The 17,967-nt window shown below is 41.0% G+C and overlaps 1 protein-coding gene across 1 annotated transcript; it reads left to right on the forward strand.

The window, feature by feature from the left end:
• Positions 1-277: 277 nt before the first annotated feature.
• On the forward strand, positions 278-8,812 carry psca (prostate stem cell antigen). The gene is made up of 3 exons (XM_033018865.1): positions 278-357; positions 5,528-5,653; positions 8,184-8,812. Exons 1-3 carry the CDS (start codon positions 306-308, stop codon positions 8,390-8,392), a joined length of 387 nt encoding a protein of 128 aa, XP_032874756.1. The 5' UTR covers positions 278-305; the 3' UTR covers positions 8,393-8,812.
• Positions 8,813-17,967: the final 9,155 nt, after the last annotated feature.

Raw genomic sequence — 17,967 nt, forward strand, 5'->3', positions numbered from 1 at the left:
AATTGGTGAAATTCTTCTTGCGTCTGTGGTGTACTACTGAGACAAATGAATACTTATGCAATCCAAACATATGAAATCCAAACATAATTAAAATCAAGGAAATAACAGATTCACATTGTCAAATTTATTTGGTCATTAAAATAAATGTAATTAATCCTCTTCCAGCGTTTATTTAGGGCTTAACATTTGAATGCAGAATAAATAGCAACGATCACGTAGCAACAATTACTAAAAACAAATGCTTTTAGCATTTATAAAGGTGGATTATTTTCTTGCTGGAGCACTTCAGAAAACTGTAAGACAAGATGAAGGTTGTTCTATTTCTTCTGTTTGTCATTTATCTCAGCACAAGTACAGGTAATATATATATATATATGTATATATATGTAAATATACTAGACCAAGTGGGACCCGTTGGGCCCCGTCCCCCACCCCGGGGGGGGGGGGGGGGGCGGCGTCTCACGGGAGGGCTGGTCCCCGAGCGCAGCGTATATAAAATTTGACTTAAATTTAATGTCATTCCTTTCATGTTTGATTAATATGATATTTAATATTTTGTAGTTCATAAAATATAATTCCGGAATATGAAGGTACAATCGTCCAAGATTGCATTATATTTGGGCAACTCACATAATGAGTTTGTATATCCAGAAATAATTTTCCATGTATTCTTTTTCATGGATGTAAAACTATTAATGTGTGTAATCTCAACAGGGATACTCTTCTCCAAATTAGTTGGGACAAACTTTAAAAACCTAATTCTTTTTCTCAATTATCTAAAGAGGAAGTTAAATGTATAAATAATATATTTACTGGGAGAATGTTACCAAATTATACTGTATTGATGCCTATTATATCATCTGGACATAGAAGTGGGGTAAGGTCGAGGGGGAAAGATTGTATTTCAATACTACCCTTCCAGCTTCTCAATTCAATGATTAAATACTCTCAAGTAAAATCATATTTACCATGTGTTCCACAGCTTGATAGTGAGTCGATTCATAGCCATGGTTTTCCTTTAAGATACAAATTAAAACAAGTTTAGCTTTAGAAATCCCACCTGATTGGCTCCCAAGGAATCTAAAAGTTTGATGTCTATTAGTCTGTTAAGGTTTCTTTGCAAACAATTGCCCACCACTTTTCAAAATTACCCACTTTTAGCCAAAACTGATGAGCTTCCCTTCTAATAACATAGTTTGATAACAATTTTAAAAATCAATATTGTGTTTTTATCATTACTTCAAGCATTCCCTGATTTCCTTCAAAGGAGTTTACTTTCATCTCTGGGGGGACCTTCATTCATTCATTTATCTCATTGTGAGAATAATGCATTCAATTTGGAGTACAACGATTCCAAGAATGACACTCTAACTCTCCAAAGTGTTGAAAAATTACCAAGTTCCGAGTCTCCATTTACAGTGCAGTGAGAAAGTATTCAGACCCCTTCATTTTTTTCACATTTTGTTACGTTACAGCCTTATTCTAAAATTGATTCAATTCTTTTTATTTATCATCAATCTACACATAATACCCCATAATAAAAAAGTGAAAACAGGTGTATAGAAATTTTTGCAAAGTAATTAACTAGAAATAACTGAAATATCACATTTACATAAGTATTCAAACCATTTACTCAGTACTTTGTTGAGGCACCTTTGGCAGTGATTGCAGCCTCAAATTTCTTGGGTATGATGCTACAAGCTAGGCACACCTGTATTTGGGTAATTTCTCCCATTCTTATCTGCAGATCCTCTCAAGCTCTGTCAGGTTGGATGGGGAGCATCGATGCACAGCTATTTTCAGGTCCCTCCAGAGATGTTCGATCGGGTTCAAGTCCGGGCTCTGGCTGGGCCACTCAAGGACATTCACAGACTTGTCACGAAGCCACTCCTGCGTTGTCTTGGCTGTGTGCTTTGGGTCGTTGTCCTGTTGGAAGGTGAATCTCCACCCCAGTCTAAGGTACAGAACGCTCTGGAGCACGTTTTCATCAAGGATCTCTCTGTACTTTGCTCCATTCCTCTTTCCCTTGATCCTGACTAATCTCCCAGTTCTTGCCGCTGAAAAACATCCCCACAACACCATGCTTCACCATAGGTATGGTATTGACCAGGTGATGAGCAGTGCCTAGTTTCCTCCAGATGTGACACTTGGCATTCAGGCCAAAGAGTTCAATCTTGGTTTTATCAAACCAGGGAATCTTGTTTCGCATGCCTTTTGGCAAACTCCAAGCGGGCTGTCATGTGCCTTCTACTGAGGAGTGGCTTCCGTCTGGCCACTCTACCACAAAGGCTTGATTAGTGGAGTGCTGCAGATATAGATGTCCTTCTGGAAATTTCTCCCATCTCCACAGAGGAACTCTGGAGCTCTGTCAGAGTGACCATCAGGTTCTTGGTCACCTCCCTGACCAAGGCCCTTCTCCCCCGATTGCTCAGTTTGGCCGGGTGGCCAGCTCTACGAAGAGTCCTAATGTTTCCAAAGTTCTTCCATTTAAGAATGACGGAGGCCACTGTGCTGTTCAGGACCTGCAATGCTGCAGAATTTGTTTTATACCCTTCCCCAGATCTGTGTCTCGACACAATCCTGTCTCGGAGATCTACAGACAATTCCTTCGTCTTCATGGCTTGGTCTTTGCTCTGACATGCACTGTCAACTGTGTGACCTTATATAGACATGTGTGTGCCTTTCCAAATCATATCCAATCAATTTAAGTACCACTGGTGGACTCCAATCAAGTTGCAGAAACGTCTCAAGGATAATCAATGGAAACATGATGAACCTAAGCTCAATTTTGAGTGTCAGAGCAACGGGTCTGAATACTTATGTAAATGTGATATTTCAGTTATTTCTTTTTAATTATTTTACAAAAATTTCCAAACACCTGTTTTCGCTTCTTCATTCTGGGGTTTTGTGTGTAGATTGAATGAATTTAATCCATTTTAAAATACGGCTGTAACGTAACAATATGTGGAAAAAGTGAAGGGGTCTGAATACTTTCTGAATGCACAGTATATATCCAAGAGGTTTCATTATACATGTCAAACACTTATACAAAGATTTAACATTTACAATTAAACATTATTTCGCCTCTGGATTTAAGACAGATGGAACTCTGGGGCTTTTTGAAATAAAACCAGAATTATTAGATTTAATTTATTCAATACACTTATATTCAAAATAAATAGATGTGTCTATGAGGTTGAGACACTGGTATTAGCTCCCATGTCTTCATTGCCCAAAATTGGAGCAAAAATATATCCCATCAATTTAAAACCCAGTGATCTGATCTACTCAAGATTATGAGATTGAATTTCACTTGGTGTAGTCCAAATATTTTGTTCTAACTTTAGCTAACTGAGCATTATGTATTATTTTTCCAGGGTTTCTATTGATCTTCCAAACAGGGAATTATGTGTGGGCTAACTTCTTGGTGGTGCAGTGACTCCGCCTAGAGATCTGCTGTTTCACAGCACCAGAGACCCCGGTTCATTCGTGACCTCGGGTGCTGTCTCTGAGTAGTTTACACATTCTATCAGTGACTGCGTGGCTTTCCTCCTGGTGCTCCAGTTTCCTCCCACATCCCAAAGGCATGCAGGTTTGTAGGTTAATTGTAAAATTGCCTCTAATATGCAGAGAGTGGATAAGACAGTGGGATAAGTAAAACTGATGTGAACCGGGTGCGGACTTGGTGGGCCGAAGGGCCTGTTTCCGTGCTGTATCTCTAAACTAAACTAAACTAAAACTAAACAAATTCAGTCTCAATGTACAGTCAATTTTCCCTGCTTCTTTTCACTAAAAATGGTCCAAATGGCTTGTTCTAATGTTTCCTGTTCCACTAATATTTTCTGCAGGAGGCTAATCTAATTTTAAGAACCAACATTATGAAAAATATAGGAACAATAAAACATAGGTTGTTTTATATATATATAAGTGGAGCAATTTTAAGCTTATTGGGTAAAGAATATGTTACTCTAAGAATGGACAGTGGATGCTGTAAAGTGTACGTTGTACTGGATACTGATTTGACAGATTTTTAATCTTCAACTGTGCTTCGCTTGAAAAGTAAAATAATTTTTATACTTTTAAAATATAACTTTAAAGAAATATGACTTATAAATGGATAAATTATAGAATCATTACAGTACAAAAGAAAGTTGATTGCACTTCAGCCATTCAGAGGAGCCAAACCCCAGCTCTAAGCCAGGGCAATTTTTATCTTCCTCAAATACTTTTTAAATTCATTTTGAAAACAATGATTGAATCTGTTTCCTTAAATCTTTTGAGAAATTAAGTCTAGTTCATGATCACTTGTTGCCTGAATAGGATTTATCTTGTGCCACCCTGATTATTTTCCTAATCAACTTGAATCTCAATCCTTCAATGTAACCACAGCTCCCCAGCACATATCTAACATCACGAACACTTGAGTACTCAACACCTAGCACTGAATGTTCTTGATGTAGTTGGAGGATGTGCATGTGAATCCTTGTTTGAATTGAATGGGTTGTTTTGGTCATTCCACGCTGTTTAGCGCTGTCTTATATCCCCCCTAACCCTTTTGCCAGCTGCACACTAGCACCCTATTTCATTCCACTCCCCCACCTGTTTCCATCTGGCTATCAGCCCACACACTTTACCTACTATGTCTACTATCTCCTCCCCATCTGGTTCCATCTGCTCTTCATCAATCCTTTATGTGGTTCCACTCCCCCTCTCATTCCCACACTGACCTTTCTGTCCTGGGTCTCCACTGTCAGAGTGAGGCCCAATGCAAATTGGAGCATCAGCACCGTCCTCATATTTCGCTTGGGCAGCTTACAACCCAGCAGTATTAATTTTGATTTCTCTAACATCAAGTAACCCTTGCTTTCCCCCTCTCTCTTCCCTCCCCCACCCTAGTTCTCAGACTAGTTTCGCTGTCCCACTGATTAATTTTACTGTTAGTATGCCTCGTTGTCACCTTCGCCTCAGCCAACAATGAACCATTCTACATTTCCTTGATCATCATCTGCTTTGATCTGGCATTTTCACATTGTACTCTTCCATATCTCTAGTTTCCCTCTCCCCTGACTCTCAGTCTGAAGAAGGGTCTCAACCTGAAACGTCACCCATTCCTTCTCTCCAGAGATGCTGCCTGTCCTGCTGAGTTGCTCCAACATTTTGTGTCTATCTTTGGTGTAAACCAGCATCTGCAGTTCATTCCTACACGCTTCTCTCCTAATCTCACAGCCTTTTGGCTTCTTCACACCTCTCGCCTTTGTGCACCCATCTGCCAATCAAAACCCCCTCACATATATCCACCTATTACTTGCCAGACTTTGCCCTGCCCTCCCCTCTCTTCTAGCTTTCTTCCCCCACTATAATCAATCTGAAGAAGGACCCCAATCTGATACGTCACCTATGGTCTGCAGAGATGCTGCCTGACCCGATGAGTTATTCCAGCACTTAGTGATTTTTTTAAAGAAAGAAGTCTTTTTGAGAGACAGAGTAAACAAAGTGATAAAATTGTCCATATTTACTCCATTTGCAGTTACCAGCTTAAAATGCTACACCTGCTTGGATGCAACAAACAATGCAGACTGCAATGCAAATGCACCTACAACTTGCACGAGTACCACAGCCAAATGCTCCGTAGCCAAGGTCGCAGTAAGCCTATGTAAGTTTACATTCTTTACTATCTAACAAAGGTATTATTAAAGATGCCATTTAAAATCTACGCTTTGTTATACCATTATTGTACAAACGGATATCTAGTTTGTTCAGACTGCTTTTTAACTAGCACATGGGTGTGTATACCAAATATCCAGGGACTGTCAAAAGATGGGAAGAAGGGGGGAAAAAACCCCACAGCAAAATATTTTGAGTCATATTCCCTTCAACTTCACAGCTGCTGGCTTTAATCCTTAATCCCTTTTATGAGGAATTTGATAATTAGCGATGGCTTTTGTGCACTACAATTGCCCATAGAGCACCAAGATGATGTCTACAGAGAACTTATCAATTGAGTTAAAACTCATGTGGATGAAGGCATCAGCACTCTTACCATGGTGGGCCACTAGAAGCCCAGGCATGATGTCCATGAGCGTGACTGATTTAATGCCTGCATGTTTCAGAGTCAACTTCATTGTAAAAACCCTCCAGTACCATCTCCAGAAATTTGCCTTTTAAAGGGGCACAGGCTCACTCGAAGCAAGGAAAGATACAAAATGCTGGAGTAACTCAGTAACTGAGTCTGCAGAAGGGTCTCGACCTGCAACTTCACCTATCCATGTTCTCCAGGGGTACTGCCAGATCTGCTGAGTTACTCCAGCATTTTGTGTCTTTCCTTGGTAACCAGCATCTGCAGTTCCTTGTTGCTTCACTCTGAGCAAGGCTCGCTGGCTTTAAGCCCTTGTCCCACTTTCCCGAGTTACTCACAAATTCTCCCGAGTTTTCCCCTTGATTCAAACTCGGAGAATTATGGTAATAGCCAGCTATTTTTTTAAACTCGTGGACATTTTTCAACATGCTGAAAAAAAGTCCCGACTTACCTGATGCCCCGAGTACCTACGGCTGACATTACGAGCCGTTACGAAATATCTACGGACACCTACGGCCTCACTACGGACTCCTACAGACTCGCTACGGACATTCTCTGAGTTTGAAGCAAGAGGAAAACTCGGGAGAATTCATGAGTAACTTGGGAAAGTGGGACAGACCCTTTAACTGGAGATAAACACACAAAATAATAGCCACAAACGATGCAGCCAGCTAATGAAGAGCAAACTTAGTGTCGAACAGAAACTTAAATCCCCAAAATGAATTACAATCAAGAACACAGATTAATCATGCAATAGAGTCCTAGCTTTTTGTGGAGCTATGTAATTTGGTATGAATGAGTGCTCAAAGAATGTCAAGCAGATTCATATCAGTGCAAAGTACTAAGTTAAAAAATTCTAAGCAACAGTATCTAATTATATCAATGAATTTAAAAATATATATTTTTCCATCCCTTCTTCATCTTTTTAACCTAAAACAAAGGTGAATTGATGAAGATAGACACAAAAAGCTGGAGTAACTCAGCAGGACAGGCAACATCTCTGGAGAGAAGGAATGGGTGACGTTTCAAGGTCGAGACCCTTCTTCAGACTGGTTAGGGATAAGGGAAACGAGAGATATAGACTATGATGTAGAGAGATAAAGAACAATGAATGAAAGATATGCAAAAATGTAATGACGATAAAAGAAATAAGCAGTTGGTAGCTGTTTGTTGGGTGAAAACGAGAAGCTAGTGTGACTTGGGTGGGGGAGGGATAGAGAGGAGAATGCCGGGGCTACCTGGTTAGAGAAATCATCGTAATTACCAAGAGAAATATGACATGCTCTTCCTTTAATTTGCGTTTAGCCTCACTATGACAATGGAGGAGACCTAGGACAGAAAGGTCTGTGTGGAAATGGGAAGGAGAATTAAAGTGTTTAGCAACCGGAAGATCAAGTAGATCCAGGCGGACTGAGCAAAGGTTTTGCTCCCATGCTTCTAAGAATATAAGCAGATCTAAATTATGCACTTTCTTAAGCTGCTCCACTGCTCAAAACATCTTGTTGGATCCTGCACTTTGTTGATTTTTTCATGATTTGTTAGTTCCCTTGATTTCCCCAAATGTCCAAAATTATTAGAGTTCAGTATTGGGCATATTCAGTGACTGAGAATCCACAACAATCTGCGGAGGAGAATTCTGAAAATTTGTAATCCTCTGTGTCAAGAAATTTATTTTCATTTCTGTCAATAATGCCCAACCTCAGACGAAATCTGTATGTAGAAACAAGGAACTGCAGATGCTGGTTTAAACAAAAAGGACACAAAGTGCTGGAGTAACTCAGCAGGTCTCAATGGTCATTGAGTTACTCCAGCACTTTGTCTCATCTGACTAAATCATGGTGAATATGCCTGTCAGTTAGCTGTTAGATAATGCGTGCAAGCAGTTTGATTTATTTCAATTTCTATGTCCATTCGCGTGCAAAATATTCAATGATAAGATTAAGATCTATCGGAGCTGTAAATGCAAATCAATTTCCAGAAGCTCTATTTATCTAGCTTTGGAAATCCCAACTGCAGAATAAACAACTTTTATTTAAAGCACACCTTTGATTAAAATATTACCTTTTACTGATTCAAGACTTTATTATCTCCTCTTGGCCCATTCTAGTTGGAAAATCATCAACTATACTGAACAAAGGCTGCATTGAAAGTGCACTGTGTACTGGAAGCATCAACATCTTGTTCGTCGCTAGTGGGACTGAATGTTGTGATACTGATTTATGTAACGTGAATGGTTCAGTTAATTTCTGTGCAAGCAAACTGCTGATTATAGCTTCTGCAAGTATTCTTTACTTTATCTATAAGCTCACAAACTAAGTAGAATATTGTGCCATCTGCTAGACGGGACCTGGTGATTTATGTTATTAATTTCACTTAAATGTAAGGTATAGTTTGGCCAAATTTTTTTCTTCAGTGGGTCTCTTCACAAAATTAATGTTTAGCCTTCTATCTTTATTTTCTTCATTAATTAGCTACAGTGAACTCGCATTGGGTGGAATGCAACAACAAGTTCCCTGATACCACCGATTATTCATAAAATTAAAACAAATACAAATAATCCATCGTTAAAGGAGTCAAGGAATACATTGAAAACTTGTAGCTTTTATTAAAATGCACATTACATTTATGACTCGGATCAGTACAAAGCAATTTGAGACTACTGGGCAGAACTTGACGTGTAAATTTAAAATTAAGCAAAACCTTATAGCTTTATTTTAAACATTGACAATTTTGTTATAAAATCATCAAGTGCAATACATAAGTGATATTATTATGATATACTATTGTATTCAACGGTGATAAAATAAAAAGTGAAGTATTGTAATTTGCTATGTTATCTGTGCATGTTGGCTGTTCTAGTTATTCTTAATTTGTTTTATGAGGCTCCATTTTAATAACCAAAATGTAATGATGTTCACAGTGCATGTAACATGTACTAGGCAAAATGATTAAAGCAGGAAGGCACTGCACATTGCAACGTGGATGCTCATAGCTAACGAAGATGATGTAATGATCATGTCCCTGTTCTCATAACTCCTTGAAGAGATTCCTTTACTTAACTTTTTGACCTTTCAATTAAATCATCTGTTCTAATATCACTTGATGTAAATCATTATCAAATTTTGTTTAATAAATCTCCTCTGAAATGTCTTGGATCTACTGTTTTGCTAAAAGTTTTAAGCTAAAAAACTAATAACAAGCTAGTGTTATTGTAATCAATAAATGATTTGAACACTTTTGCTCACTACTAATTTCTAAACAAGAACAAGAAATAAAGACACATTGGACTTTTTCCATAAAAAAAGATATGAGATTTGTCCTGTTCCAATATATCTGATTAATTCCTGACCAGGATATTCAAGAAATGACAAAGTACTGACAAGGTATGGTGAAAACACAATTCACTCTTGATTTGGATATCAAGCAATAACAAATAAGTGATTTTCATTATAAAACTAAGACTAAATTACATGTTTATCAGTTTGTGACCTCCCCTACTATTACAATGAGACCTAATGCATGATTGAGGAACAGCACCTAATCTATTTTCTGGGCACACTGCAGATCTCTGGATTCGATATTGAATTCCGTAAAAAAGTTTAAAAAATGCTGGAGTAACTCAGTGGGTCATTCAGCATTTCTGGAGAACGTGAATAGGTGACATTTCAGACTGTGGTCAGAAGATGTTTACGACCCAAAACGTCACATATAGATGTTCTCTAGAGATGCTGCCTGACCTGCTGAGTTACTTCAGCCCTTTCCACTAGGGGCGCCGAACGATTGGCAGCCCTGCCAACAGTCTCTTTGATTTTTCGTCATTTTTTTTATTTTTAGTGTGCGTTAAGTCTATGTAAATGTTCTCCGGTTTGTTTTATGTGGGGGCAGTGGGAGGCGGAGGGGGAGTTTTTCAGTTTCTTACCTTGCCGGAGATGGAATTAATTTTCGGATCGCATTCTCTGGTCGCTCTGCGGCCTACCAACGATGGAGCTGGAGGCCTCCTTGGACTGACTTTGAGCCGCCACCATGGGGGCTACATCGGAGCCGATCCCTTGCCTGGGATCGCTTCAACCGCGGCCTGTGGACTTTACCAGTTCGAGCTCGCAGTCTCGGGAGAGGCCGTGGATATTGGGAGCTCCAATGTCGCGGAAGGTTCCACCAGCCACGACGCAAGGTTCGATTGTCCGGCACGGGGAGCTGACATCCCCCCGATGCAGGAGCTGATCATCTTGTCGCGGAGGGCCCGATGCCGGTTACGGGAGTCAAGATCATCGCGTCAACGGAGGGCTCGAGGCCCCCGACCGCGGGAGACCTAAGGGAAGAGATTGAACTTTTTTTTCGACTTCCATCACAGTGAGGAATGTAGACGAGTCACTGTGATGGGTGTTTATGTTAAAATGTGTTTTGTATGTTCCGTTGCTTTTTATTTATATGACTGACTTGGCAAATGAAATTCCTCGTATGTTGCGGGTGAAGCAGCATCTATGGAGCGAAGGAATAAGTGACGTGTTGGGTCGAGACCCTTCTTCAGACTGATGTGGGGGTGGGGGGGGCGGGAAAAAGAAAGGAAGAGGTGGAGACAGTGGGCTGTGGGGAGCTGGGAAGGGGAGGGGAAGGAGGGTGAAAGCAAGGACTACCTGAAATTGGAGAAGTCAATGTTCATACCACTGCGGTGTAAACTACCCAAGCAAAATATGAGGTGCTGCTCCTCCAATTTGTGGTGGGACTCACTCTGGCCATGGAGGAGGCCCAGGACAGAAAGGTCGGATTCGGAATGGGAGGGGGTGTTGAAGTGCTGAGCCACCGGGAGATCAGGTTGGTTAATGTGAACTGAGCGGAGGTGTTGGGCGAAGCGATTGCCAAGCCTACACTTGGTCTCATCGATGTAGAGCATTTGCCACCTAGAACAGCGGATGCAATAGATGAGGTTGGAGGAGGTGCAGGTGAACCTCTGTCTCACCTGGAAAGACTGCTTGGGTCCTTGGTTGAGGAGGGAGGTAAAGCGACAAGTGTAGCATTTCTTGCGGTTGCAAGGGAAAATACCAGGAAAGGGAATGGTTTGGGTGGGAAAGGACGAATTAACCAGGGAGTTACGGAGGGAGTGGTCTCTGCGGAAAGCTGAAAGGGGAGGAGATAGGAAGATGTGGCCAGTGGTGGGATCCCGTTGGAGGTGGTGAAAATGTCGGAAGATTATCTGTTGTATGTGACAGCTGGTAGGGTGGAAGGTGAGGACAAGGGGGACTCTGTCCTTGTTACGAGTGGTGGAATGGGGAGTGAGAGCAGAGCTACGGGATATAAAGGAGAGTCGAAGAGGGAAACCCCCGTTCCCTAAAGAATGAGGACATCTCCGATGCCCTGGTTTGGAACATCTCATCCTGGGTGCAGATGCGGCGTAAACGGAGAAATTGGGAGTAGGGGATAGAGTCCTTACAGGAAGCAAGGTGGGAAGAGGTGTAGTCCAGATAGCCATGGGAGTCAGTGGGTTTGTAGTAGATGTCGGTCAGTAGTCTGTTACCTGCGATGGAGATAGTGAGGTCTAGAAACGGTAGGGAGATGTCAGAAATGGTCCAGGTGAATTTGAGTGCCGGATGGAAGTTAGTGGTGAAATGGATGAAATCAGTAAGTTCTGCATGGGTGCAGGAGGTAGCACCAATGCAGTTGTCAATGTAATTTTCCCACCGCAAATTGGAGGAGCAGCACCTCATATTTTGCTTGGGTAGTTTACACCAAAGATCATAGAGCGGAGCAAGATGGTCCACTCGACGAAAAAACCGTAGTAGATCATGGGTAATTTTTAGCGCCATCTTCGGAACCGGCTTCGCGATTCGTATCTTTGCCTGCAAGTGCAGAGAACGAGCGCCACGTTAGAAACTGACTGCAAAAGTTTTTATAGATATGTGAAAAGAAAAAGATTAGTTAAAACAAATGTAGGTCCCTTGCAGTCAGAAACAGGTGAGTTGATCATGGGGAACAAGGATATGGCGGACCAATTGAATAACTACTTTGGTTCCGTCTTCACTAAGGAAGACATAAATAATCTGCCGGAAATAGCAGGGGACCGCGGGTCAAAGGAGTTGGAGGAATTGAGTGAAATCCAGGTTAGCCGGTAAGTGGTGTTGGGTAAATTGAATGGATTAAAGGCCGATAAATCCCCAGGGCCAGATATGCTGCATCCCAGAGTACTTAAAGAAGTAGCTCCAGAAATAGTGGATGCATTAGTAATAATCTTTCAAAACTCTTTAGATTCTGGAGTAGTTCCTGAGGATTGGCGGGTAGCAAACGTAACCCCACTTTTTAAGAAGGGAGGGAGAGAGAAAACGGGGAATTACAGACCAGTTAGTCTAACATCGGTAGTGGGGAAACTGTTAGAGTCAGTTATTAAAGATGGGATAGCAGCACATTTGGAAAGTGGTGAAATCATTGGACAAAGTCAGCATGGATTTACAAAATCTTATAGAATTTTTCGAGGATGTAACTAGTAGCGTGGTTAGGGGAGAACCAGTGGATGTGGTGTATCTGGACTTCCAGAAGGCTTTCGACAAGGTCCCACATAAGAGATTAGTATACAAACTTAAAGCACACGGCATTGGGGGTTCAGTATTGATGTGGATAGAGAACTGGCTGGCAAACAGGAAGCAAAGAGTAGGAGTAAACGGGTCCTTTTCACAATGGCAGGCAGTGACTAGTGGGGTACCGCAAGGCTCATTGCTGGGACCCCAGCTATTTACAATATATATTAATGATCTGGATGATGGAATTGAAGGCAATATCTCCAAGTTTGCGGATGACACTAAGCTGTGGGGCAGTGTTAGCTGTGAGGAGGATGCTAGGAGACTGCAAGGTGACTTGGATAGGCTGGGTGAGTGGGCAAATGTTTGGCAGATGCAGTATAATGTGGATAAATGTGAGGTTATCCATTTTGGTGGCAAAAACAGGAAAGCAGACTATTATCTAAATGGTGGCCGACTAGGAAAAGGGGAGATGCAGCGAGACCTGGGTGTCATGGTACACCAGTCATTGAAAGTAGGCATGCAGGTGCAGCAGGCAGTGAAGAAAGCGAATGGTATGTTAGCTTTCATAGCAAAAGGATTTGAGTATAGGAGCAGGGAGGTTCTACTGCAGTTGTACAGGGTCTTGGTGAGACCACACCTGGAGTATTGCGTACAGTTTTGGTCTCCAAATCTGAGGAAGGACATTATTGCCATAGAGGGAGTGCAGAGAAGGTTCACCAGACTGATTCCTGGGATGTCAGGACTGTATTATGAAGAAAGACTGGATAGACTTGGTTTATACTCTCTAGAATTTAGGAGATTGAGAGAGGATCTTATAGAAACTTATAAAATTCTTAAGGGGTTGGACAGGCTAGATGCAGGAAGATTGCTCCCGATGTTGGGGAAGTCCAGGACAAGGGGTCACAGCTTAAGGATAAGGGGGAAATCCTTTAAAACTGAGATGAGAAGAACTTTTTTCACACAGAGAGTGGTGAATCTCTGGAACTCTCTGCCACAGAGGGTAGTCGAGGCCAGTTCATTGGCTATATTTAAGAGGGAGTTAGATGTGGCCCTTGTGGCTAAGGGGATCAGAGGGTATGGAGAGAAGGCAGGTACGGGATACTGAGTTGGATGATCAGCCATGATCATATTGAATGGCGGTGCAGGCTCGAAGGGCCGAATGGCCTACTCCTGCACCTAATTTCTATGTTTCTATGTTTCTATGTCTGCACTGATCAGCGATACCCGCACTCGAACACTATCCTACACACAGTAGGGACAGTTTGCATTTATACCAGGCCAATTAACCTACAAACCTGTACATCTTTAAGTGTGGGAGGAAACCAAAGATCTCAGAGAAAACCCATGCGGGTCACGGGGAGAACATACATACTCCGTACAGACAGCACCCGTAGTCAGGATCGAACCCGGGTCTTTGCAACTCTGCAACAAGGCAGCAACTGTATGGCTGCGCAACCGTGCCACCCAAATAATACAATAAACTATTCGTACTATTAGGTAAAAAGGCCATAAAAGTACCTAGTGCAACCAAAACATAGTACATTGTTGCTAAGATAGGGGTGTGGTTGTATTTTTTGTATTCTATTTTAAAGTATTAGGTTTAAATTATAATTTAAATGGGTGATATAACAACATAGGTTAGAAATTGTGATATCAATAGATTACTTTGTTGTTAATCTTCATTTAATGTGGGGCTGAGGCATTATAAAATGATTGAATTTAGTCTCTAGGTTCTTTTTTAAAGATAGTAATATTCAGATGTGGCTTTTAGTACAGGCATTAATGATGGCGATATCAGTTCATTTTTTTTATCTTCTTATTTGTTTTTCAATTTTGAACTCCAGCCAACACCTTATTTGATAAATTGCTTCTTTAAGTTACTGTTTCTGATTTAACTCCATGCACTGTAGCCCAGAGATTATCGCTAGTATTACTGTAATTTTGTTAAACTTGGAATATTACACAAACTATCAGGAGGATTTTGCTATTTAATCATAAAATATAAAATAAATTAATTTCCAGTTCCCATCCCATAAAATAAAATAAAAAGCAGTAACTTGCAGATTCCTGCAAATACATCAGTAAGAGTAATTTCCCTTATTGGACCAAGGATTCATTTGATGCTGAAGAAGGGTCTCGACCTGAAACATCACCCATTCCTTCTCTCCAGAGATGCTGCTTGTCCCGCTGAGTTACTCCAGCTTTTTGTGTTTATCTTAGGATTCATTTTCATAGTCACTAAAACATCAGTAACAGCCATATGCTGCTCATAGTCCATCCATTGTCAGAGCCTGTGATTTCCTGCCATTTGTCCACAAGTAGTTCACACTGTATTTCTAGATTATAACCTACATAAATCAGCAACCATTTCCATTTTAAATATCACAACGTGACCTACGGCCGAAAGACTGGCTGTTTGGCTGTTAACATGAGATCGCCATCGGGTTAAATTGGTGTTTTGAGGTAGATTCCCGTGGAAACAGGTAAGGGGTTGGTCCAAAAATCGCACCATCAGTGTTACAAAGTTTACTCATTTGTCACAAAGTGAGGGTTAGCACTATATTGGACCGACCCCATCAAATATATGTTACATTAAAAACTAAACTATGGTAGCAATGTACATTATTCATGTCTAAAGCTCGCACTTCTGCATCAGTGTAGATATGTATACACTACATTTTATTGCACTAATATAGAATGAAAGTATGAAAAAATATCTTGGCATGTGTTCATTGATATTTTATTCACAGTATTAGGATTTCATAGAGGGAGAGAGAGGTTGAAAGAAAGAAAGAAAGAAAAAGGTTGCTCAACAAATAATTAGAGATCACAAGAAGGAAACTGGAGAAATATATACAGTATGTGTGTGATATAATGATATACATCTATAATCACATTATATACATCTATAATCACTTTATGGCTTATGTACATCATGAGAAATAAGATAGAGAAAAACAGCAATACAAGGGAAATTGCAGAAAAAGAGGGGGGTGGGGAGGAAGGATGAGAGGGTAATGGGCAGAAAAAGACAGATTAAGCAAGGAGGAAAACATTTAAAAAGAAATCAACAAAATTATGAATTTGGTAGATGAGCTCTATCACACACACATACAGTGGCTTGCAAAAGTTTTCATACCCCTTGAACTTTTCCACATTTTGTCACGTTACAACCACAAACGTAAATGTATTTTATTGGAATTTTATGTGATAGACCAACACAAAGTGGTGCATAATTGTGAAGTGGAAGGAAAATGATACATGGTTTTCAATTTTTTTTACAAATATAAAACTGAAAAGTGTGGCATGCAAAAGTATTCAGCCCCCCCTGAGTCAATACTTTGTAGAACCACCTTTCGTTGCAATTACAGCTGCAAGTCTTTTGGGGTATGTCTCTACCAGCTTTGCACATCTAGAGACTGAAATTTTTGCCCATTCTTCTTTGCAAAATAGCTCAAGCTCAGTCAGATTGGATGGAGAGCATCTGTGAACAGCAATTTCCAAGTCTTGCCAGTGATTCTCAATTGGATTTAGGTCTGGACTTTGACTGGGCCATTCTAACACATGAATATGCTTTGATCTAAACCATTCCATTGTAGCTCTGGCTGTATGTTTAGGGTCGTTGTCCTGCTGGAAGGTGAACCTCTGCCCCAGTCTCACGTCGTTTGCAGACTCTAACAGGTTTTCTTCCAAGATTGCCCTGTATTTGGCTCCATCCATCTTCCCATCAACTCTGACCAGCTTCCCTGTCCCTGCTGAAGAAAAGCATCCCCACAGCATGATGCTGCCACCACCATGTTTCACGGTGGGGATGGTGTGTTCAGGGTGATGTGCAGTGTTAGTTTTCCGCCACACATAGCGTTTTGCACTTAGGCCAAAAACTTCAATTTTGGTCTCATCTGACCAGAGCACCTTCCTCCACATGTTTGCTGTGTCCCCCACATGGCTTGTGGCAAACTGCAAACGGGACTTCTTATGGCTTTTTTTCAACAATGGCTTTCTTCTTGCCACTCTTCCATAAAGGCCCGATTTGTGGAGTGCACGACTAATAGTTGTCCTGTGGACAGATTCTCCCACCTGATCTGTGGATCTCTGCAGCTCCTCCAGAGTTACCATGGGCCTCTTGGCTGCTTCTCTGATCAATGCTCTCCTTGCCCGGCCTGTCAGTTTAGGTGGGCGGCCATGTCTTGGTAGGTTTGCAGTTGTGCCATACTCTTTCCATTTTCGGATGATGGGTTGAACAGTGCTCCGTGAGATGTTTAAAGCTTGGGATATTTTTTTATAACCTAACCCTGCTTTAAACTTCTCCACAACTTTATCCCTGACCTGTCTGGTGTGTTCCTTGGGCTTCATGATGCTGTTTGTTCACTAATGTTCTCTAACAAACCTCTGAGGCCTTCACAGAACAGCTGTATTTATACTGAGATTAGATTACACACAAGTGGACTCTATTTACTAATTAGGTGACTTCTGAAGGCAATTGGTTGCACTGGATTTTATTTAGGGATATCAGAGTAAAGGGGGCTGAATACATTTGCATGCCACACTTTTCAGTTTTTTATTTGTAAAAAGATTTGATAACCATGTATCATTTTCCTTCCACTTCACAATTATGCGCCACTTTGTGTTGGTCTATCACATAAAATCCCAATAAAATACATTTACGTTTGTGGTTGTAACGTGACAAAATGTGGAAAAGTTCAAGGGGTATGAAAACTTTTGCAAGCCACTGTACTGTTCCCCGGAACACTGATTACCAAAGATCATAGAAGGGACTTATGCCTTCTAATTATATTAGTTAGCCATGCCTAATCTCTCCCTATAACTCAGATAGTCGAGTCCTGGCAACAATTCGACTATCTGACATGCTCTGCTCTATGATCTTTGCTATGATCTTTGCTGATTACACTGCGAGAGGCATAACGGAAATGGCGCACGTTCCACTCCGTTGCGTACTACACATTAGTCCATTGGATTTTGTAGGAGTGGTCTATCTTAGTCTCTTCTACAATCTTTGGTTTACATCGTAGCAATATGAACATTGATTTCTAAAATTTCAGGTAGTCCTTGCTTTCACCCTCCTTCCCCAGCTCTCCCACAGCCCACTGTCTCCGCCTCTTCCTTTCTTCTTCTCCCGCCCCCCGCCCGCACATCAGTCTGAAGAAGGGTCTCGACCCGAAACGTTACCTATTCCTTCGCTCCATAGATGCTGCCTCACTCGCTGAGTTTTTCCAGCATTTTTGTCTACCTTTGATTTTTCCATCATCTGTAGTTCTTTCTTAAACATTGTGATTGTGATTTGTGTCTTTTTTTGTAAACCAGCATCTGCGGTTCCTTTTTGTCTCCATTGAGTTCTATAACTTCAGGTAACTTGATTTCTCA

This window comes from Amblyraja radiata, chromosome 4 (assembly GCF_010909765.2).
Source record: "Amblyraja radiata isolate CabotCenter1 chromosome 4, sAmbRad1.1.pri, whole genome shotgun sequence".
NCBI lineage: Eukaryota > Metazoa > Chordata > Chondrichthyes > Rajiformes > Rajidae > Amblyraja > Amblyraja radiata.

Bases quoted from the DNA above. Each gene is read 5' to 3' on its own strand.
- psca (XM_033018865.1), top strand. From the start codon at position 306: ATGAAGGTTGTTCTATTTCTTCTGTTTGTCATTTATCTCAGCACAAGT. The intron at 358-5,527 runs GTAATATATATA...CTCCATTTGCAG, and splicing joins TTATCTCAGCACAAGTACAG to TTACCAGCTTAAAATGCTAC. The intron at 5,654-8,183 runs GTAAGTTTACAT...GGCCCATTCTAG, and splicing joins CAAGGTCGCAGTAAGCCTAT to TTGGAAAATCATCAACTATA.